At 36.6% G+C, this 23,594-nt stretch overlaps 1 protein-coding gene across 2 annotated transcripts in view; it reads right to left on the bottom strand.

Annotated features, from left to right (window-relative positions):
• wwc1 (WW and C2 domain containing 1) overlaps positions 1-23,594 on the bottom strand; it is a 38,690-nt gene that overhangs the window by 9,841 nt on the left and 5,255 nt on the right. For both annotated transcript variants that reach the window (XM_052587753.1, XM_052587754.1), the window contains exons 2-13: positions 20,098-20,207; positions 18,973-19,176; positions 14,974-15,050; positions 14,659-14,738; positions 12,283-12,412; positions 8,435-8,581; positions 8,203-8,273; positions 7,197-7,439; positions 5,369-5,458; positions 3,823-4,349; positions 3,060-3,177; positions 2,809-2,976 (exon numbers count right to left, since the gene is read on the bottom strand). In XM_052587753.1, coding sequence (XP_052443713.1) covers positions 2,809-2,976; positions 3,060-3,177; positions 3,823-4,349; positions 5,369-5,458; positions 7,197-7,439; positions 8,203-8,273; positions 8,435-8,581; positions 12,283-12,412; positions 14,659-14,738; positions 14,974-15,050; positions 18,973-19,176; positions 20,098-20,207 — 1,965 coding nt within the window. The remainder of the gene's footprint in view (positions 1-2,808; positions 2,977-3,059; positions 3,178-3,822; positions 4,350-5,368; positions 5,459-7,196; positions 7,440-8,202; positions 8,274-8,434; positions 8,582-12,282; positions 12,413-14,658; positions 14,739-14,973; positions 15,051-18,972; positions 19,177-20,097; positions 20,208-23,594) is intronic.

Raw genomic sequence — 23,594 nt, 5'->3', positions numbered from 1 at the left:
ATCAGTGGTTCTCAACCAGGAGCGTTTTAAAGGGATACTCCACCGCAAAATGAAAGTTTTGTCATTAATCACTTACTCCAAAAGTCGTTCCAAACCCGTAAAAAACTTCGTTCATCTTCGGAACACAGTTCAAAATATTTTGGATGTAAACCAGGAGGCTTGTGACTAATTAACAACTATTAAACAACTATTTAAAAAAATAGCGGTAAGGAAAAATGCACAATACTCAACTACTCAATGCTCAACACTGTTTATTATTTACTGTCAAATTAATTTAAAGGTTGGCAATGTCAAAATTCAACATATATTTAAAGTATAAAAATTTTAACGAACTATCATTATATTTTTTCTATTTTATCTTCATTGAATGTAGTGTTTCTGGAATGTAGTAAGTAATGTTGATTAATGCTAGTCCATCAATCAGCATGTGCTTCAAAGCTGATATTTTTTACACTATCAATAACATTTAGCTTTTCAAGCAGGAATAAGCTGGTTGGCCAAATAGTGCCTGAGGGGCTAAGACACTTATTAATTTCTCTAAATTAATGAAATATAAACTGTTATACTTATAACCAATGTATACACACACTCCATAAAGCTCCTATTTTACAAATAATAATGCAGTCAGGAGATGGTGTGATGCAATAAGTGGTTTCCACATTTTTAAACATTTAAAATGCATGAAAATAAATATTTTCTATCACTTTGTTTATCACTCTTGAAATTACCTGTACACTAAATAATCTATCCCTCATACTTAAATAACAATAACAGTCTATTTATTTAGTGGCCCAAGTTGAAGTCAGTATGTATATTAATGACAATATGGGACAAATTTAATGTAATTTAGTGAAGGCAGGAGATGCCCGCTGTTGATACATGTATAGTCAGACAAAACTAAGTGCACAGTTATCAAAGGCACAAGTGTGCGTACAGTGCGTACACGTCATTGGAAACAATTTGCTCAGTAATTAAAGAGGAAGAGTTCTGGGTTGGGACATACTTTACGGGAAACGTTGAATCGTCAGAACACCGAATCTGTTCTGAATAAGAACCGGTTCTCGGTTCTCAACCCTACTTGAGACTGACCAGACTGCCGAGTAAATTACACTGTCAAGGTCCAGAAAATTATGAAAAGCATCATCAGAATAGTCCATCTGCCATCAGTGGTTTAACTTTAACGTTATGAAGCGACGAGAATACTTTTTGTACGCGAAGAAAACAAAAATGATGACTTTATTCAACTATTTATCTCCTCTGTGTCTTTCTGCATCAGTTTTGGAGAATATTCGCAGAACGCAGACAGAACACACTCTTCTGTGTCAGCCGCGCCACAAGGATACGTTTCCTGCATACATTTAGACTTTGATTAGAATGAAAACAGCGAATTGTTGAATAAAGTTGTTAATTTAGTTTTTCTTCGCATACAAAAAGTATTCTTGTCGCTTCATAACGTTACAGTTGAACCACTGATAGCAGATGGACTAATCTGAAGATGTCTTTCATACTTTTCTGGACATTGACAGTGTAACTTACTAGGCAGTCACAAGCCTCCCGGTTTTCATCCAAAATATCTTTATTTGTGTTCCGAAGATGAACAAAGCTTTTACGGGTTTGGAACGACATGGGGGTGATTAATGACAAAATTGTGTTGAGGAGTAACCCTTTAACTACAAAAAATGGGTAAGGGGAAAAAAAACAACCTTGGGCTTAGGAATCAAATGATTAAATGAAATGTTGAGATTCAATTTCAAAATAATTCTCAAGACATCTCCATTTTTCAGCAAAAGTACAGAGGTATTATAGTTGCAAAATTGTAAATATAACCCATAAAAGCCATAATAAAATGTCTGTCAGGTCTGTACACCGGAATCATCAAAGGGATAGTTCCCCCAAAAATGAAAATTCGTTCATTAATTACTCATCCTAACATCGTTCCAAACCTGTAAGACTTGCTCATCTTCGGAACAAAAATGAAGATGTTTTGGATGAATTCCAAGAGCTCTCTGACCCTCCCACAGACTGCTAGAATCCTAACACGATCAAGGCTCAGAAATATAGTAAGGACATCGTCAAAATAATCTATTTGACATCAGTGGTTCAACCGTAATTTCATGAAAGCTACAATAATACTTATTGTGCACAAAGAAAACACAAATATCAAATTTATTCAACAATTCGTCTCCTCTGCATCACGCTATAGCTCCATTTTGGAGAGTCTCACATACGTAAACAACGTATGCTATTCTGTATCAGCAGATACAATATTTACACTTTGATCTAAACGTAAACAACATATCTGCATACACTGATTGGCATACATTGTTTATGTATGTGATACTCTCCAAAATGGCACCAAGGGTGATGCGGAGGAGATTAACTGTTGAATAAAGTTGTTATTTTTGTTTTCTTTGCACCCAAAAAGTATTCTCGTAGCTTTGCAAAATAATGGTTGAACCACTGATATGGTCACATGGATTGTTCTGACGATGTCCTTACGATGTATCTGAGCCTTGATTGTGTTAGGATCCTTGCTGTCTATGGAAGGGTCAGAGAGCTCTCTTAATTCATCAAAAATATCTTAATTTGTGTTCCGAAGATGAACGAAGAATCACAAAGCATCTGTGAATCGATTTCTCCATTTTATATTACATTTTATATTTGCCAACAACTGAATGGGTTAATTCCATTTGTAAAAGCCAGCCCATTTCCCTAGCAGAGACGCTTCATCAAAATTACATCCTGCTGATTAAAATTAATGTCTCCATCAACTTTAAATGAAGCTGGCTGAGAGAGCGCACTCCTCACATGTTCTGGTTGGCTGGCAGGGAGAGTGCACTATAGTTGGAGAGATGCATTACGAACACGGAGAACCTCTTGTCTTTCGCTTCATACTTCATGCCGAGTTTGATCTGAGCACTGCTTGCTGAGCTCCCGTCATCATAACCCAGCTGTTGCTCAACAGGAAGCCCCGACCTGTAGGAATGAACAGCACCATTTTACTATCCGAATCAGGGTCTGTGATAAAACGAGCTGATAACAAAACTCTAGAAGCCTACCTTTTCTCTGAGGGCTCGTATACCCCGCTATCACCTGCTACTGATTCGTCAGACACTGCTGACGTTACTCCTGCCTTCTTAGATCCCGGCCCTGACATCCTTGTTTGCGTAACAGCATCTGCAGGCACAGAAAAGGGGTGAGTACAAATGTGACACCACGTCACTCTGGATGGGTGTTAGGTTCCTGATCTCGATTGAGTTCACCTGCTGGGCTAGTTGGAAGCGAGCTGTAAATCTACCCTATCGTACTAGACATCCAGAGGGTTTCTCTAGTTTCAGATGGAATTCTGGATTGTGAATGACCAATAAAGTTACCATGGAATAGGCAAGAAAATATCTTTCTGGAAATGTACTCTTTTTATTCATTTTGGTTTCATTTGTTTTTTTGTTTTTTTTATACCATTTTCAAAAAAAGTAACACATTTATTGACATGCATTTACTTTTCTTAGTCAAATAATCGTCTAGTTAGTTTACCAATAAATAACAGCAGTAACTTATGTTATTAATCTTTTAGTGCTCCATTCAAAAACATAATGCAATATTCACGTTAATCTATTGTTTTTTTCCCAAGTTTATTCAGTTTAGCTAATTATTTTTATGATTTATCTGTAGATTATTTATTGATCAGTCGATTAATCCTTTAGTTAACTTACCTATAAACAATAACCTTAACCATGGCATCTATCAGTAATACAAATGTCCATGTAAATGCCTAATGAGTTCACCTATAAAGCAGTTTTGCTCATGGAAAGAGCCATGTACCTTTCAAAGACTCTACTGCACCCTGTTGGTGGTCCTCTTCTAACCGTAGTTCCATCAGCCTGGTTTGCAGATCTAGATCCAACTGTGAGGCAGGACCAGAGAAGGCCTCTCCCGACATGAAGCAAGCATCGGTAACAAGGGGTGAGCAAGGAGGAGAAAGGGAAGACAGCGAGGAACGTGGGGACAGGGAGTTCATGGAGCGAGGTGTCTCTGACAGCCGCAGTACTTGGGTTCTCTGGCCCACCCCCGGCCCACTGCCGACTTGCCTGGAGGAGGACGAGACCTCGTTCTCATGGATGGTGGTGATGGAGCTGGAGGGCCTGTAGCCAGAGGTGCTTCCCTCCTGTAATATAGAGTCCAGTTTGTTCTGGAAGTCAGGGTCACCCAGTTCGGGCTGCTCCAGGTAGATGTCTGTGAAGCTGAGAGAGGAAGTGGAGCCCATGCTGGAGGTGGCCAGGGATCCTCGGCTGGAAGTCAACGATCCACGGCTGCTGCCTGAGGAACATGACAGCGTGCTGGCTGACAGACTGGAATTTTGACGTCAATGGAAAGAGACAGCGGGAGAGGACAGAAGGAGAACAGGGAATTTATTCAGAAAGCAGCTCCGGTTCATGCTTCTTTCTCCCCTCATATAGTCTCATTCAACCCTATTTCAAGTTCTAACATCAAATGCATTCTGCTTTTAAGCAAACATGCTAATTAAGGCATGGTAGGCTCATTAGACACACAAGGGACTGTTCCTCTATGCAACATGCCTTTGATGTGCCCTAACGAGATGCTAAAAACGAATTAGGCATTAGTCAAAATAAAAATTAAATGCAAAGCTATTGTTACTAAGTTACCAAGTGCATTCGATTGCATCGTCTTAAAACTTCAGAACTCTGATTCTTTAGACAAGTTTGAGCATTCTTATTGCAAAGTCATTACATCATACATAGTGATGAAACGTTCTTAAGACATAATGCTTCCCTTTTGTGCTGATATTCAAACTTGCACAATAAATTACATACATTTACAAGTAAATTGTTTTTGTCTTTGAAGCCTGAACATTTTGGTCGCATGAACATTTAATGGATTTTGTCCTGTTTTCTTTCTTTTCTTTTTTTTGTATCTGGTCGAGAAGTAAGAATATTAAAAATATGTTACAATAATAAAAATATATTTTTGTTTCAAAGATAAACAAAAGTAGGTTTAAAATGAGTTAATTTAATTATTCTATAATATTATAAATATTACATCATTATAAAACTATAATGTCCAATTTGGCTTGAGCCTTTAAAAAAAAATTATTTTACTTTTTTTATGTTGCATTTTTATTTAGACAACAGTACAGAAAAAATCATTTATATTACGTTTTAATTACAGCTGTTTATTGTTTATTGACGATAGTGACATTAATATGAATGTATTTGCCAGTTTACCGCATTGAATAATTAACATTGGCACATCACGATTAGCCAAAAGACAGAAAAATTAAAGATGTAGTCAATATTATGAGTGTCACTTGTATTGAATATTTTGTTTAAATGTCAGAGTTGGAGAATACCTTTTCAGCTGGGTATCAAGGGAAGACGCCAACCTCACCATCTCCTCCAGCTCCTTCACTAGTTTGCTTCTTCTATAGTGCAGCTTTAACCTGAACAAACCAACAGATAGATCTTTGTGACAACGGCTCATTACTGGGATTAGGAACTGGAACAGACCAAGTATGTTTTTAAAAAGAAGTGGCCACTACGTTTTCAGGCAGTTAACAGTTTTCACATGGACAATGATTTGAAAACTATGGTATGACAATATTGAAGAGAGCTCTTTTGACCATCAACATGTCTTTTTTTATATTAAATAATATGTATTAAATAACTGAATATTATAATACAATGCTTCTACAGTCTTCCTAGGGTCTAATAAAATGATGTTGGTTTGTTATTAAACGACAGCGCTGAAGAAGGCACCCATTGTGTTCAACCTAGATCCAGCGTTTGTGCCGCTCAGGTTACAGGAAGAGTGCTGAACGCCAAGCTAAACGAGGATACAGTATCTAGAGTAGAGAACAAGGACCCTGTTCAAATAACTGAGAGAGAACAAGTGAGGAAAAACACCAACAGAAAGAGAGAGAATGAAAGATAGTGAGTCATGCAAAAAAAAAAAAAAAAAAAGATCCTAATTGGTTCTCTTACCTAGGCGACCTGATCTCAAAACACAGGTGCCTCTTCTAAGAGTACAAAACTCGCTGTAAACCACAAGCGGTAAACTAGTAGACGATTATGAATCATTTGCATACATGACATTCAACTTCTGCCATTTTAGCTGTAGATTTACAAAACCAAATAGTGCAGTTATAATGGATGGGGCCTGCAGTAAAGTAAATGAGGGACACAGTGACTGCTGTGCTGCTTGTTTTGCATAATGCAAAATATCTTTGCGAGTGTGGTCTCTGCACACTAAGCTTTTCGTGAAAAAATTTTAAGTTCTGAAAGAGGCTTTCAAAGTTGGGCTTGATTAATTATTATTTATTAGATTTTACTGAGAGCACAGCTGTAGCATCACAGATGAGAGCCCTGTTGTGTTTCCACAATAATTAGAAACAGATATCTAAGCTTCGGGTAAACGTGCTGTCAAGGAAAGGGAAAACACTTTAGGGCAGACCTTTAGTATATTACCTTTAGATAATTTCTGTAGCATATTCGGTGGATGGTTTAGCCTAGTGGTTAAAGATCAAAAGATCAAAACCAAAAGAATGTAGCATCAAATTCTGCCACGGGCGATCCTCGTTCACACAATTTCTAGCTAATAAATTTACAAGAATCCCCCATGATTTTTACAATTATTTGCAATGGCTGAATCAATGCTTTTTTGTCCGTTTGTTTATTTATTTATAGCTTAAACTTTGATACTTTAAAGAAATACATTTTCTTTTTTTCCATTTATTCTAAGATCTTAGGAAAATTATAAAGACCTGTAAGAACATCCCATTCTGATTACCGTATTTTCCGGACTATAAGTCACACTTTTTTTCATAGTTTGGCTGGTCCTGCGACTTATAGTCAGGTGCGACTTATTTATCAAAATTAATTTGAAATGAACCGAGAGAAATGAACCAATAGAAAACATTACTGTCTCCAATCGCGAGAGGGCGCTAGAGACGGAAATGTGAACTCTTAGTTATAAATAAATGCGAGTTATAGTCCAGTGCGACTTATATATGTTTTTTTCCTCGTCATGACGTATTTTTGGACTGATGCGACTTATACTCAGGTGCGACTTATAGTCCGAAAAATACAGTATATGGTTCCATCGCATGACTGAACAAAAAACTAATAGCTACTACCAGAACCAAATACATTGAACTCTGCTGGCCCGGTTATCCATTTTACCTCTCGGTCAGTGCTTTGCTCTGGTTGTCCCGTGCAGCTTGCAGGTCCTTCTCGAGTCGTTTCTTTTCAGACTCGATCTTCTCTGCCTCGCTGGGTGCGCGCTTACACGGCGTCACATACTGCAGTTCCTTTAGCAGCTCTTCCTTCTCGTTGATGAGGATCAGACGATCTCTCTCAGGGTCCAGAAGGCCTGGCCATGCCTCGCTATCCAGCTTGGCAATCTGGACCTCAATATTTGCAATCCTGATGGCAGCAAAATTAATACATTGTGCCTTATTTCATATACAGTAAAACAGCACTGTATATAATATAAATTAAAATCTTCTGAATACTGCTACATTTTTGTTTGTCATTATTACCAATGAATGCCGAAACCAGTTTTGGCTGCTTAGAATTTTTGTGGAAACCATCATAATTGTGTTTTTTTTTATATAATGATGAAGTAAAAGTTCAAGTTTCTTGAGCACCAAATCAGCATATTAGAATGATTTCTGAAGGATCAAGTAACACTGAAGGCTTAAGTAATGGCTGTTGGAAATTCTGCTAGCAATAAACTACATTTCAGAATATATTAATATACAAAACAGATATTACAAGTAACTTTTCACTATTTTACTGTTTATGCTTTATTTCTGATTAAACAAATGCAGCCTTGGTGAGCATGAGAAACTTACTTAGAATTTGGAATGTTGCCCTCTTGCTTATTTGATAAGAAACTCAAATATTGTGCAAAACTCAAATGTTTTATTCATATATATTTTCTTATGTCCAGATTATTTCCAGGTTTAAATTACATTTTGGATCTCAGATTACAAACCTCTTGGTCATATAAATACCCCCCCCCACCACACACACACACACACACACGCACACACAAACACACACACATTATATCGACCATCGGTCCTTCTGTTCTGCAAATACTGGCATCACTGATTGAAAAACTAGATTGACCACAAGTTAAATACTAATAATTTAGGAGGAAATTCAGAAGAAAATCACATACCTTCTTTTTGCCTCCTCATATTTCAGACTCAGTCGTACCTTCTCCGCCAGTTTATTTGAGTTTGATGCAAACTAAAAAATAAAAAATAAAAGTTTTTAAAAAAGTTAAAAGAAATTATATAAAAGACATTTTACCCAACAAATGACTTGCACTTTTTGAAACCACTAAAAGACACCACAGTCATTCATCATTTACATCCATTTAAAACCCAGCACTGGAGGCTGTCTCTCACCTCAGCAGGTACATCTGTTTGAGACTCGGCGTCTGAGTAGAGGCGAGGCAGAGAGAGGTTTGAGTTGGCCAAGGACGGACTGCTGGCCCACAGGTCAGACTGAGAGCCATAATCTAACTGGAAACCATCCTTCAGCACAGCCAGTTTCTAAAAGAAATACCATAATCAGATGTCAGATATTGCCCTTTTTGTTCAACCTTTAAGTGAGGTCAGTTCACCCTTAGGTGAGGTCCGAAAATCTTTGACCTCTATTTTCTGTACACTCATAGATATTGTTTGCAGACAGCACATTCAAAACATTTCTGAGATGACAACAGCTGACAGGGGCTTAAGCATAATTCAGTCATCTGACACTTCTGTGTTAGAACTGAAGTTACCTGTGTGATTATTAAGTGATGAGCAACGAGAGGCAGTGAGACTACAGGTACGAGAGTTGATTTGCAAGAAAGCAACACAAAGCTAGGAGTGCGCATGTAACAGGCAAGCACACGCATGATTGAAGAAGTCTGCCAGCTGCAGCGGGGGGCATGCATTATTTAGCACCGCCTGCCTCTCCATATGCTCGTGGAACAGTGTGAGGAAAAAGTTGGAAATAAACAAATAAATAAATAAAAGACGACAAACAAAAGGAAAACCAAGAAGGCAAAATACCCAATGAAAAATGAGGTCAGCTTAGGCTCACTGAGAACAGAAAAGCTGCTCTCTGAAAGCTTAAACACTACAGTGACATTTGGGAATACTCCATCTGTCAAACATACCATACCATTCAGAATTTTGGGGTCAGAAAGTTAGATTTTTTTAAAATTATTATTAATACTTTTATTGCCACAAAAAAATTATAATTTAATAATTTTATAGGTTTCTACAAAAATATTAAGCAGCATTGTTTCAACACTGATAAGAAATGAGCATCAAATGACTAATGAATGACTAATGCATAACTACTGAAAATTCAGCTTTGCAATCAAACAATCTAATTTAATTTAATATAAAAGCTATAACAGCAAAAGAAAATCTCCACGATAGTGTTTTCACAACTTTCAAAAAAAAGGAAAAAAAATTGAGAGAGACCTATAACGGCAGTCAGAAGAGAGAACCATGTCAAATTTACTGACCTTCCGTAGATGCTGCATTAGAAAACATCGCAATAGTATTAAAGGTACAGGTTGTAGGACCTGCCACGAGAGGGCGCACTACCAAAACAATAACAATCGCGTGGTTTGATGACGCTATGGAGGAGCGTGGAATGATGGGATTTGTTGTCTTTTACCCATCCACTGACGGTCATCAATCAGACGGAAAGATAAATCATGGATTTAACGTGAGTTCAACAATTTGCACGAGTAGATTACATACAAAGTCAATGCAAAGACGCGATCAGACTATGGATCAGACGCGTCCTTGCACGGGTCTAGAGACTTGATGCCCCGCGTTTGGCACCCCATAATACTAATCTTGTTAATTGTAATAATAGCATACATTTTCTGTAAAGATACGAATCAAAACAACTCACCTATCGAGTAAAACACAAGCGAGATCGGCATCTCTTTCTAGTTAAAGTTTGTCACGAAGCTACTTCCACATTTGTCCACGACACTGTTGTCATGTGGTTTCTATATCAGTAAATGCGGTAACAAAGGGTAACTAACGTCATTGACAGGCGACTGCACTGCCCCTTGTCACGGTTTAGAATGGGAATTTTATCATGATTTACAAGTAGTTGGAAACACTACAGCTATTGTTAGTAATTAGCTGGACAAAATATGTGACCCTAGCCTAGTGGTTTTTGCATATTTTACTGCAAAAATCGTATAAATTATACCTTTAACTCGTTTTTTTGTATTATATAACCTTTGTAACAAATTACAAAGTATAGTGTTATAAATGTACATAGATGTTTTTAACAAATCAAACTATAAAAGTATAAAACTAACTTTTGAAGATTTACAAAGCTGACGACCGTTGAACAGTCTTCTGAAAAGGGTCTACTAATAATATTTCATAATATTACTGTTTTACCTTTTTTTTTTCAAAGAAATGTAGTATTGGCGAGCAAATGAAACTTTTTTCAAATACATTACAAACCTGACCCCAAACTTCTGGATGTGTTCACAATTATATATATAAAAAACCAGGGACTCTGTTAAATTTAATTTTGATGGGGCCTCAAACCGGGAGGCCCAAAGGAGGCAAAAAAACTTTGTCTTCGCTGGCTTCATTGAATTAAAGGGTTAGTTCACCGAAAAATTCAAATTATATCATTAATGACTCTCATGTCATTCCAAACCCGTAAGACCTCTGTTCCTCTGTAAATTTTAGATTTAGTCTGAGAGCTTTCTGTCTCTCCACTGAAACTGTGTGTATGGTATACTGTCCATGTCCAGAAAGGTAAGAAAAACATCATCAAAGTAGTCCATGTGACATCAGAGGGTCAGTTAGAATTTGTTACAGCATCGAAAATACAATTTGTTCCAAAAATTACGACTTTATTCAGCATCGTCTTCTCTTCCGGGTCTCTTGTGAGTGCGCCCAATAACAAAGATAACACGTCAGCAGTGTCATATGTAATCAGCGTTACTGCAGTGTTGTGAACGGGCTCACAACAGACCAGGAAGAGTATGTTTTTCTTACCTTTCTGGACATGGACAGTAGACCTTACACAAAGTTTCAATGGAGGGACTGAGAGCTCTCGGACTAAAACTAAAATATCTTAAACTATGCTCTGAAGATGAACTGAGGTCTTACGGGGTTGGAACAACATGAGTTACTACAAGTAATGAGTCCAATTACATAAACAACACACAAGCAAACTTGACGAAATTTAAGCCTCCAGTACAACCTGATTTGTACATTACGGTAAGGATGCAAAGAGTACATAACCAAATATTTTCTTTAGGCCTACATTCAAGAGCAGTAGGTTAACAAAACATTATGCAAACAAGGAAACTATACACTCCACGATGCTAGTGCAAACACTCGGATCAAACAAACTGATCCTCACATTCATCCACTGTCAAATTATATGAATTATTATTATAACCAAATAAACTCGCTCATGTTTTTATCAGTTTCAATACTGAAACACATAGTGTGGTGTACATTTTGGATCGAGTTGCATACTATCCTCTTATACTTCTCAAGGATACATTTTTTATCAAAATTCATGATTTTTCAAGAAAGTTTACAGATAAAGACAGTATGGTAGTACATGTGTACAGTATGTACATTACGTGCAAAAAGTTTTGGTCAGTAAGATTTTTTTTAATGTTTCGAATGCTCAACAAGTGTATTTATCGGATTAAAAATACAGTAAAAAATAGTAATATTACCCCCCAACATATCAACAACAAAAGCACTATGTCTTAAAGTTTGAGTACACAACTGTATTATGTCAAATTTTTGGAGTAAAAGACAAATAATGTTGGTAAAAGTATGTGTTTGTGATTGTTGTCTTCAGCGAAAAGCCCCACCTTACCCGACCACTCCTATCTGCTTAAACAAATTATCGTATTATGACAATCAAATTGGCTATAATTATGCAGCGAGTAGAGCACTTCACTGCGCTTTTTATTTGGATAGATTGTTTGCCTACTTCTCTAGTGTGTACTTACCATTATAGAGTATCACTGGCCTGTCTACGCTTATATGTACACCTGGAACTGAGACAGACATTTCTCCACAATGTCTGAATGTTGAAAGAATGAAGGACTCTGTTGCCAGAACATTGTCAAGGTGTAACTTTTTGACCTTTTGTGAGCTAGGCGATGTTTGAACGCTTCATTCAGGGTGTCATTGCTCATAGAATTTACTGAAAACTGAATTAAGGTTCAAAGCGATCGAATTTTTACCTGCATGAGCTCCTGTTTCTCCTTCTCCCCAGAGCTGATGGCATCTTTAATGGTCTTCACTTCCTTCAGGATGGCCTGGGCTTCCTGCAGTTTGTAGCCATGTGAGGCACTGGTCACTTTGTGATCAATTCTGATGAAAGTAAAACAAAAAGGGTCAATTTACAATAATTGTGATTTAACCCAATTGTTTGGGGGGGTTTTTTATGATTAAGTTGAATCATTCACATCACTCTCAGAAAACCCTAAATTCTTATTTTTTACACTTCTTTACACACAAATTTTTTTGTATTGTAAAATAAAATGACGATAACTACTACTAAATAAAAACATAAAACAGTTCTTTCATTGTAAAATAAAGAATTAAGCACTTAAAATACTACATTACTATTTTTATTTTATTGAAATTAATTAAACAAACTGAATGTCCAACAATTTCAGTCCTTTTTGCAAACCTGTTTGACCGTTTAGAAAATCTGAGATCATTAGCTCTGAACAGCTGAAAAAAACACATGATTGATTGTTGAAATGTTATAAGAAAAAGTCATTCTCAGGTCAGTATACATAATAATTTTCATTGACATACAAAAATGTACCAATAATATTTTACTTGGGCACAGTGATTCTTTACAGGGGACTTGTGCCACAGTGAAAAGGATCCACAATGCTCCTGGGTTTTACTCTGTGAAACACCCAGTGCATATATTTAATTAAAATCGCAGCCTTTTTCAATATCATAATCACTAAGCCGTATTCGTAATTCCAGTTTTATTTAGATTATTTGTTCACCCCTAGAATCAGTTCATTAAAACGAACCATACGAATTAATCAATTCACAAAAACAAATCAGACTACTAACATACTTCTTGCTGAAACTGGCTGTTAATCGCATGCATGACTAGCAAAGTATCTCTGTTTGAGAACTTTCCAAAAATGCTTCCCCATATTTGAAGCCAACTGACAACCAGAGCAAATAGCTATGGCTACTACCAATCCACCATAGTAGTAATATGAGTCATCAAGAACAGTAAAATAATACAAGGATTCACTCTGTGCAAAATGTTTGCTAACCCACCCAGTCACCTGAGCGAGGCATGATGAATGCGTTGTTTGAAATTTCCTGGAATGACAAGCTTCACTAGAGGCAAGAAAATGGGGGGGGGGTGGCTCTGTTTACCCGAAGGGGACATGTAAAGCGAATCATCGGTAAGTCATGTGCAGACCTGACCAACAGGTTAGTCCACATTCCTCTGAGCAAGAGAACGAAAGGGAGGCTGTCAACAGGAATCAGCCCAGCATCTCAACGCCCTTTCACATACAAAAAGAGCCCAATCCAAAGCTTTAAGTCAACGGCTTCCTAAAACAGCCCTGCGGGAAAAATATCTTGAGCAATTACAGGTGGGAAAAAAAAGGACTGAATATTTTTAAGATCCTGGTATGAAGCAGGGGTGGGCAGAAGGGTCTACTAGTGATTCAGTAACAGACTGGACTATAATTGAAGTTTGACATGTTTGTTTAGGTTATTTTTTCTGGATTCCAGTTTCACATTCACCCATTCCGGTATCCAGATATCCAGTCATTTCAATTGGAATCCATGCAATCAGGAATTTTGTGAGAGGTGAATGATTTCCGAATGAAGATTCCAAGATTCCGTTTCAAGTTGGTCATGCTGAAAACTGACGAGCAGAAAGCAGCTTGCTTTGAAAGTGATCTTTATGCAAACTCTGCTTTGTACATAGCTACACTGCTAACTGTTAAGGCAAATAGGTTTGTTTTTTGCTGTGAAAATGTAACTGAAAATTTGCTAATGTGCAGTTATGAGTAAAAGTCATTATGGCAAAACTGTCACAAAAGTCAAAATATGAGATTAGAGCCAACATAGTTTTACAAAATGGACAGTCTTTGCCATAACCAAATATATAGAAAGAAGGCATTTTGTTATTTGCATTATAGTATTGTTTTTTCCATGCTGTCAATAGAATTGTTTTCCAGTTAAAATTAAAATGCACTAGTGTAAACAGAGCCTTTAAAGAAACAAATTTAACAATCACCAATTTATAATCACTGGACTAATCGACTAGCTGTTAGACAATCTATCAACCATGATATAAAATAAAATGAAATATGATTAGCTTCACACTGAGGTGTATAATGTTCAGAAAAATAGTAAAAATATCAACTTTTACAACCACAGACAAACCAAATGAGAAATTGCCCCATCACAATAAAGTGACAACGGGCTCATAAAATACCAAGAGATAAGATGATATGTTTTTGTCTTGCACGAAGACAAGATGGTTTTAGATTGGAATGAGTTCAAACAAGGAAGCAATCAGTTGTCTGCAACATGATCATGCAGTGAGGTCAGGTTACACTTACTCTTTCAATGTCTCAAAGCCTTGCTCCTTATAAAGGAGTTCTTGCCTCATACAGGCCAAATCTCTCTTCAGCTTATTTACCTGAACAAAAGACAGCAAGAGAGAGAAAGTGAGCAGATGAATGAACGAGACACTCGCATAATTACAAGACATCTTACATTTGGCACTAGGCGTAATCTCGCTTCTTATCATCACATCCGAAATCCATGAAGTACAGCGTGCCGCAAATATAACACCCAATTTTTGTCTTACATAAACAGGAGAGCATTTACAGCAAATAATCAAAGGCTCCATGTTAGGTGAAAGAGCTTCTTACCCGGCTTTTTGATGTAACAATCTCCGCTTTGAGGATTTCAGGGTCATATTTACTGCTTGATGAGGATCTGGAATTTACTGTAGGAATGATAAGAGTTCAAAGGCGTTATCTTATCTGTAAAACCATTCAGCACAGCTCTGGAATTCTGTAGTGATGTATACTAATTATACTGCTACAGACTGTGTCATGAATATACATCCATTATAATAGCATTTTAATTCAAATAAAAAAAATGTTTGCAAAATATGTTTGAAGAGTTAGGTCATTGCCATTAGGGCTGAACAAATATTTTAAAGTGAATTCAGGACTGCAAAATGCCATCAATTAAGCATGAAGCACTCACCATCTCTGCAGATGATCTGGTTTTAATTTAAAGGGGGATGGGGTAAATAAGGCAGACTTATGATATATTATGTTAAAGTCAGTCATTTCCATATTACACCTGAGCAATTGTTATATTGTCTGTGTCACAACCATGACTCATCTCACAAATTGTTAAAATTGTTTGAATAAATCAATTGTTTGAAATCAGTTTGAAACCGTCCTTAAGATTTCTCTACATTTATAATTAGTGCTGTCAATCGATTTAAAAAAATTAACAAATCTAATCACATTTTTTCTGAAATGAATCATGATTAATCCCCCCTAACATTAAAGTTTTAAATGTTAATAATTTCATATTCAATCTTCAAATTAACGTAGAACCAACATAAAGACAGTATATTTTTTATATTTGTATAAGGCCATCATTTACTAAGTATAATTGAGAGCTATCAATTTTAATATTTATTAGACTTAAAAAAAAATCTACTTCTAATTTAAGTGAATTTAAAACAATCTTTACATAAAACCATCACAATAAATCGTATATTTCCCTGTGCACTTCAGCAAGTAGGGCATATAAAGAAATTAAATTAAGTTATCAAACAGTAAATGCTAAATGAAATATATATGAATCCTTAAAGCTACAAAAGTTATTGAGTTCCTCTTATATTAAAAGATATCACAACAGCTGGGTTATTAGCTTATTTGGCTGCTACTACTTTAAGAGCTTCCACTGCTGAACGTGATGTGAATATAGCCCCTTTCACACTGCAAGTTGGTTCTGGAAAATTGCCGGGTCACCTTCTGTGTGAACGCAAACATGCATCGGAATTTAGTCCAGGATCGATCACGGGTTGGGGACCTAGTAGCATTGCCGCGTTCAGTCCCGGAACGAGCGCTGTGTGAACAAAATCCAGAACCAATGCCGTAAAGGGCGTGTCGTAGTGATGACGCACGTTATCATGTGACTCTTTTACTGGGTGTTTTGAAGGCTGATCAACATTTGCGCTGAAAAAATATGTGCAAACTGTAATGAAGCAGAGATCAGTTATCTCCTCATTATCCGCGCTGAAGCGGAGATTGTTCGCCAGCTTAAATGAAAGTTAAAGCGCCTAGTGTTTTTGACTCGCACATTGTACGTCACATCATGATGTCACATGTCATTGCAGGACCTTTACGGGTTATGTGTGAACGCACACACATATTCCGCAAAATCACTGGCAGTGTGAAAAGGGACAAAATCTAGCAACCTGGGAACAATTACCTGGGAAAATGTATTTTCCCGAATCGCAGTGTGAAAGGGGCTTAAGACACTCATGCTCGTAGTTTCAGTCATGATTTAATACGAAAGGATACAGGCTACAGTGCACACCATCATATTTATGTGTGCATGCACTACGAGCACAATATAACAGCTAACAGGACTGGATTTTTTTCTTTTTACTGACATATGGCCTAAAAACATCTCATCTGACCTCAGTACACTGTTGTTCTACTGAAGCCCCCTCAAAAACTAACTTTCTGCCACACCTGCCAATGGCCGGTGGCGCGATCAAATTTACCAGCCATAAAACTCTTTTTGCAAAAACAGGCAGCCATTACTACTACAATGACTAAACATATTTACAGTGTTTTTAATTGGTTCTTTACTTACAAGAAACAAACAACTAACAGACTTATCGATTTATCTTGTATGTGTTGCGTATTATCTGGGGGGACCTATGAAATAAAAAATTTAACTGAAATAAAATAAAAGGTTAGCATTAGTGCTGTCTCTTAATTGATAAAAAAATAAACAAATCACACATTTTTCTGTAATTCATCATGATTAATTGCATATTAACGCCTGGCGTGGAACCAAAGTTGGAGTGCGTGTCTGAAAATGCTCTCATTTGATGTGGTCACAAAGACATTCTGTATCTAAATAAACGCAATTCTTGTCAAAGAAAAAGAAACAGAAACTGTTAAATGTGTTAAATATTTTTAACACCATTAACCTGAAAACATTAAGCGCATTAACTAACGCACTTATTTTGAAAGCACTATTTATAATATTAATTCATCTTTTTCACTTTGTTGACCTATAATGCGTGACAAATTTTATGACAATGTGAAAGAAGAAGAATTCTAAACATGTTAATCAGATTAATTCCTTAAAGGTCCCATGACATGGATTGTTTCCTTTTCTTTAAATGCTTTTTAATGTTTCCTTAGGTGTACTTATATTGTTAGTATGATTTTTACATTTAAAATTTAGAAATAAAAAGCATTTTTATATCCTGATATTAGCCCTCTGGCTTAAATGCTCTGTTTGAAGGGGCGTGTCTGCTGTGAGACTCCGAGTAAACGACAACTGTTGTGATTGGCTGACATCTTTGCATACGAAATGCGTATTACATGTGGAACCCCTCTCAAATATATATATTTACTATTACAGCTGTCGAGATTAACGAATCGTGGATTTGTTGATTATATAATTATTTTTTCGATCTTTTCCCATCACATGAAAGGCTGCAGTGATGAGCATTGAGTAGACAGAGTCTGTTTATCGCGCGAATGCAGTGATCTCGTCATTATTGCAACACGTTTTCTCTCATAAAATGCTTTCACCACAACTAACAGCAAACACTTGAATGCACCACCTGAATACAGTAAGAGCTCCGTTGTGCAGCATAACAGCGTCATTCATTGTAACTGCAGTTTGGGCAAGTGTGCAGATATACTCGCGATATGTGACAGCTCCGAAAAAAAGGGAGCGTTCTTTGATCGCTCTCTGTAGTTAAATCACAATTTAAAGCTGCAGTAGGTAACTTTTGTAAAAATATATTTTTTCCTGAATCACTAGGGTGCACCTATAATAAGTGTTTATATTCGGACTATTTTAGATTGCTTCGGGGGGTACCGTGGCGGAGTAACCCAGTACCTTTGTGATTCTTCATAGACATAAACAGAGAGAAGTAGTTCCGGCTACGATGTTCTTCCGCAAGACGCAAGCAGTTCTGTTTATTAACCGCTAGAGCATCAAAAGTTACCTACCGCAGCTTTAAATATCAGATTTGTTTCATGCTACTAAGAGAAACAACGTGAAGTTGATCGTTTAGTCACTGGCTTGATTCATTGATGCATAAACAGTATTAAACGATTTAGAAACAAAGTCTGTGTGAACTTGAATAACTAGCTACACATCAATAATCACTGATCACAGATCAGGCATTAATGAACACTGTTACACACTGTTTGTGGCAGTGCTGTTGAATCCATATCATAAAAGTCTGTTTGTAATGCCTGTGCTGACATAGCGACTGAATTATATGTAAATATTTGGGCGGGCAAAGCAGAGAAAGGGGAGGTAACATTTCTCTTTACAACGTCACAAAGAGGAGATTCAAGATCAGCCCGGTTGAGCTTCCATTTTCTCAAAGGCAGAGAAAGATAGCAAAATCTCGATTTACACCGATTAAAATTTCTAGAAACTTGGGGACCATATACAGGCTAGGGGAACTCATATTAATTTTAAAAAACCTCAGAAAGTGAAATTTTCATTTCATAGGACCTTTAATACACCAACATTTTTATAGCCTGTTTTATCCCATGCCTCAAGAATCAGTGTCAAGTAGCTCATAAATAAGAACAATGTTTAAGTGAGAGATACATGTATTGAGTCACTAGTCTTACAGCTAGTCTGTGAGGATGATTTGTCCCGCCAAGCATCATTTAGCTGCCGATATTCCTGCTGGGCCAGGTGAAGTCGCTGTTCTTTGACCTGGTAGATCTCCTTTTGGGCGCTCAAAGCTTCCTGAATCACATTCAGATAATCCCGCAACATGAGCTCCTGCTCCCGCTGCCACTGGGCCCGCGGATCCTCCAACTGAGTGCTCTCTGTGGATAGGAGAGATAAAAAAAAAATAGAAATTAATGGAATACATAAACTACTAGTCCAAAGTTATAATAAATAAATACACTAATTTTCAAATCTTTGTGATGTTTTTAAAATAAGTTTCTCATGCTCAACATTTATTTGATTAAAAATACAACAACAGTAATGCAATGAAAGCATTGTTTTCTGTTTTATTTATTTATTTTTATATTTTGTGTAATTTATTCCTGTGATGGAAAAGCTGAAGTTTCTGCATCATTGCTCCTGCTTTTAGTGTCACATGATCCTTCAGAAATCATTCTAATATACTGATTTGGTGCTCAAGAAACATTTATCATTGCTATTGTTGAAAACAGTTTTTTGCTGCTAAGATTTCTGTTTGAAAAAATGCTGTTTTTTTTTTTTTTACTTTCTTTTTCTTAAAGAATCCTGAAAATGTATGAAAAATCATTTTCAATAAATTAAGTAAAGCTGAAATAAACAATAAACTTAAATTGGTAAATTACTAAAACTAATATAAAGCTAAACAGAAACTTTAAAAAAAGATAAAAATCTTAACAAAATCACATAAGATTATTAAAACTTCAACGAAAATTTAAACTGAAAAACTAAATCACAATATTAATAAATTCTATAATGTGTATAATTAATACCAAAACTACTCTTCGATAGGTGTGTCCAAATGTTTCATTTAAAATAGTTAGAAAAGCAAAAAAATTTTCCATTTGTAACAAATTATTTATAAAGAAATTTGTTCTAGCGTTGATTCATGATTATAGGCCACGGTTTTGTCTCTCAAAGCCTTGTTTTCATTTGTGTCAAATTAAATATGACACTTAATCTTTTTAAACCCACAGAATCACATATCAGTCACTCTATACTCCTGTGCATGCGCGAGGTGGGCTGAATCTCGCTCAACTTACTGGTATTGTGGTCGACATAATAGGCTCCAATCTGGGGGTCGTAGGCCTCCTCCCATCCCACAGGCAGCTCATCTCCAATACAGTCGGCAAAAGTCAGAGGCTTAGTCTGCCTGGAAAATCAAATAGGGAATTCAACTTTTAGTCAATGGACAATCACAAGTAAGACAGTGTGCTGTTGGACCTCCACGCTTCATCCCTATTTTCTGGGGGATGTCACTCCAGCATTTCACTGAGAGTTTGAGCATGGCACAAGCATGTGTGTGGGGGGGAGGGGCATCAGAGGAATGTCGGGCTATTCACCTCCAGTGTGCTGGCCAAGCACAATAGCCGGAAACCCAAGCCGGGCATTCCACAGGTCCTGCTGACCCATCGCCTGGAGGTTTCTGAGGCAACACACTGTGGCTCTCCAAGCCCAGTGCTTTGGATCACCGTAGAGCAATGGAAACACTCACTTGGCCAAAAACAGCGACGCTAAAACTTTTATTAGCAAGCGTCCATTAATGCTAGCAAAGTAGTCTGGCTGAACTTCAGTGGAGAGTTCTGTTGGCACTCGCTAGCTAGACTAATCAATTAAAAAGAAAGAGCTAGTGGAGTTTTAAAGTAAATTTAAAGAACCTAGTGTATGAGGTTTATCACTAACCTGATATAAGGATGCTAATCAGGATACTAATATATATATATATATATATGTGTGTGTGTGAGTGTGTGTGTGTGTGTGTGTGTGTGTGTGTGTGTGTGTGTGTGCTGGTATTCGGTAATGCAATATTATATCATGGTAATGAAAATGCATGGCACTTTTAAATAAATTTGGAAAAAAATTTGGAATGCATTTATAGAATACTTTTCCCCTCAACTGCTTAAAATGCACAACACTGACTATGCTGCTTAAAGGAAAAAGACACTGTTTTTCCATATTCCACTATGTTCTTCCCTCAACTTGGACGATTTGATACGTACCTCTCCAGCCTCAGTGCGTGCACTCAATCGCTGTAGCGCGCGGCCCAACTATGCTAGCGTTTAGCTTAGCACCATTCATTCCTTAGGATCCAAACAGGGATGAATTTAGAAGCCACCAAACACTTCCATGTTTTCCCTATTTAAAGTATGTTACATGAGTAGTTACACGAGTAAATATGGTGACACAAAATAAACAGAGGTGATTTCCTAAGTGGATAAAAATTATGTCTATAATGTATGGCGGAAGAGCACTTCGACCTCAGTCACTTCACAACACTTCGATATTACTGTGTCGAGGTTGAAGTGCTGCAAAGTGCTCTTCCGCCATATATTTTTACCCACTTAGGAAATCGTCACTGTTTATTTTGTGTCACCATACTTACTTGTGTAACTACTCATGTAAACCTTTTTTAAATAGGGAAAACATGGAAGTGTTTGGTAGCTTCTAAATGTATCCCTGTTTGGATCCTAACGAATGAATGGTGCTAAACTAAATGCTAGAATAGTGGCACCGCACGCTACAGTGATTGAGTGTATGCAATGAGATGAGAGAGGTATGGTATATAAAGTCGTCTAAGTTGAGAGAAGAACATAGTGGAATATGGAAAAGCGGTGGCATTTTCCTTTAAAAGATGCGTGTGCGCTCTGATGTAAACAAGCTCGCATGAGAAGCACATGGAGGAACACGTGAGAGACACACTGAATGAAAGCACATTCACTCTCTGACAGCAGATGGCGCTAAACTGCAGAAAATGCAGCAGTTACCCTGGAAACCCCATAAATAAAGCAGCTGCTCTACTTTCTAAAACTTATTTAAATAGCCATTCAGATTTGTGAATTTGCTGTGTTGTTCATCACAGAGCCAAATAAATATTTACACTTAATAGGCTATTTATTTTCAAACTTTGTTTTTACATTTTAATCTGGACTACAAAATACTGTATATATATATTTTTAAAGTGTTTTGATTCTTTATTGTTCATTCACACTTTATATTAGGGCTTCATTAGTTAATATATACTGCCAATTAAAAATTCTTCTGAACATGCATTAGGTATTCCAATATATTACACGTTGTTAAAATCGAAAGTGGTAACTGTGTTATTTAATGAGCTAACATGAAGAGTTTTTTTTTTAAACAAAGATTAATAACTTCTGTAGCAGAATGTCTCATTGTGTATGTTAATGCATTAACTAAGTAAATAATGAGATTTTATTGCAAAGTGATACCTATTGGTTTTTATAGTTCTTTTGCACTTTAATCTGTGTAAAACTTTTAACATTATATATTTTTCTGTATTGCTTTATTGCATAGTTATTTTAGTTATAAGAAAAAAGTTAATAAGAAAAAAGTAATGCAAGTAAAGCAACATGAAAATTTGATACCGCCATGTTTATATATATATATATATATATTAAGGAAAACTCTTCAAATTGAAAAACTCTTCAATTACTTCAAATGAAATTTCAAAATGTTTTAATCCCAATACCGGGTATATACAGGAATCATAGAGTTAAATTTAACACCTCTTAAGACCTTTTTTAAGACTCTTTCAATACATTTTAAGATCTTCTTGCCACAAGTTTTAAACAGTTACATTGGCTATACTTTAACTTACATTTACTATATAGTAATTGTACAATAGCGCAACTAAACAGATTTACTTTGTCATAACTCCTTAGTAATACAACTGCCCAAAAGTAGAGCTATTACCATGTCCCAAATATAAAAATGTAATTTCCATGTGACTGTTATGCATATTCATCATAAACACAGCTCAAATGCTTCCTACTAGTGTGGCCCAATACATTTAGCATAGTTTTATTACAGGTAGAAAGCAAAAAGTGTCATTGCAAGCATTTCAACAAAATGTAATTTATGCAATATTTCAACCCTGTAACCCACTGGGGAAAATCAGGTAACCGATGGCAACAATTTAAAAGCAGCAATTCCATGGAAAAAAAACAACCCTGCATCCAACACAAGCTGAAGGACTCAGATTTGACTGAACACGGGTTAAAAGTAAGGAGAGATAACTGACAACATCTGGGAGGATTTGCTCCTCAACAGATCCCGAGCTCACTGACAAATATATTTTATCATAAGATAACACGTGAACTTCCTTCACACAGTGCACGCGCGATCGCAAAATCGAAAGTGATCTGCGACTGTGAGCGCTAATTCAAAGGGATTTCAATGCCCCACATATTGATAGAAGCGCCGGAATGCGCGAAAATTACATACAATATTAGAATGTTTGCAGAAGCAGATACAAAAATCATGGGAGCACATGGGAGAATGCAGTAATGGTCAGAAATTCAGTGAAAGCGGGATCAACATAGCCTGTGCTAACACGTAGCAGCGCATTCAGTCAGTGGGCACCGTAACAGATCACGTCAATCTTACAGGACTCCATAAATAAACTACACCGAACCCCACTATTTGTACAAATATACATTATGAAAAGATGACACAAAATTGAATACCTTGCAAAATGGCATGGTATTTTTAATACTTTTTAAGGGATTTAATTTTCTCG

The sequence above is a fragment of the Carassius gibelio genome, chromosome B21 (genome assembly GCF_023724105.1).
Source record: "Carassius gibelio isolate Cgi1373 ecotype wild population from Czech Republic chromosome B21, carGib1.2-hapl.c, whole genome shotgun sequence".
Classification (NCBI taxonomy): Eukaryota; Metazoa; Chordata; class Actinopteri; order Cypriniformes; family Cyprinidae; genus Carassius; species Carassius gibelio.
The sequence above is the reverse complement of the archived record's forward strand: the minus strand, read 5'-3'. Positions and strand labels throughout refer to the sequence as shown.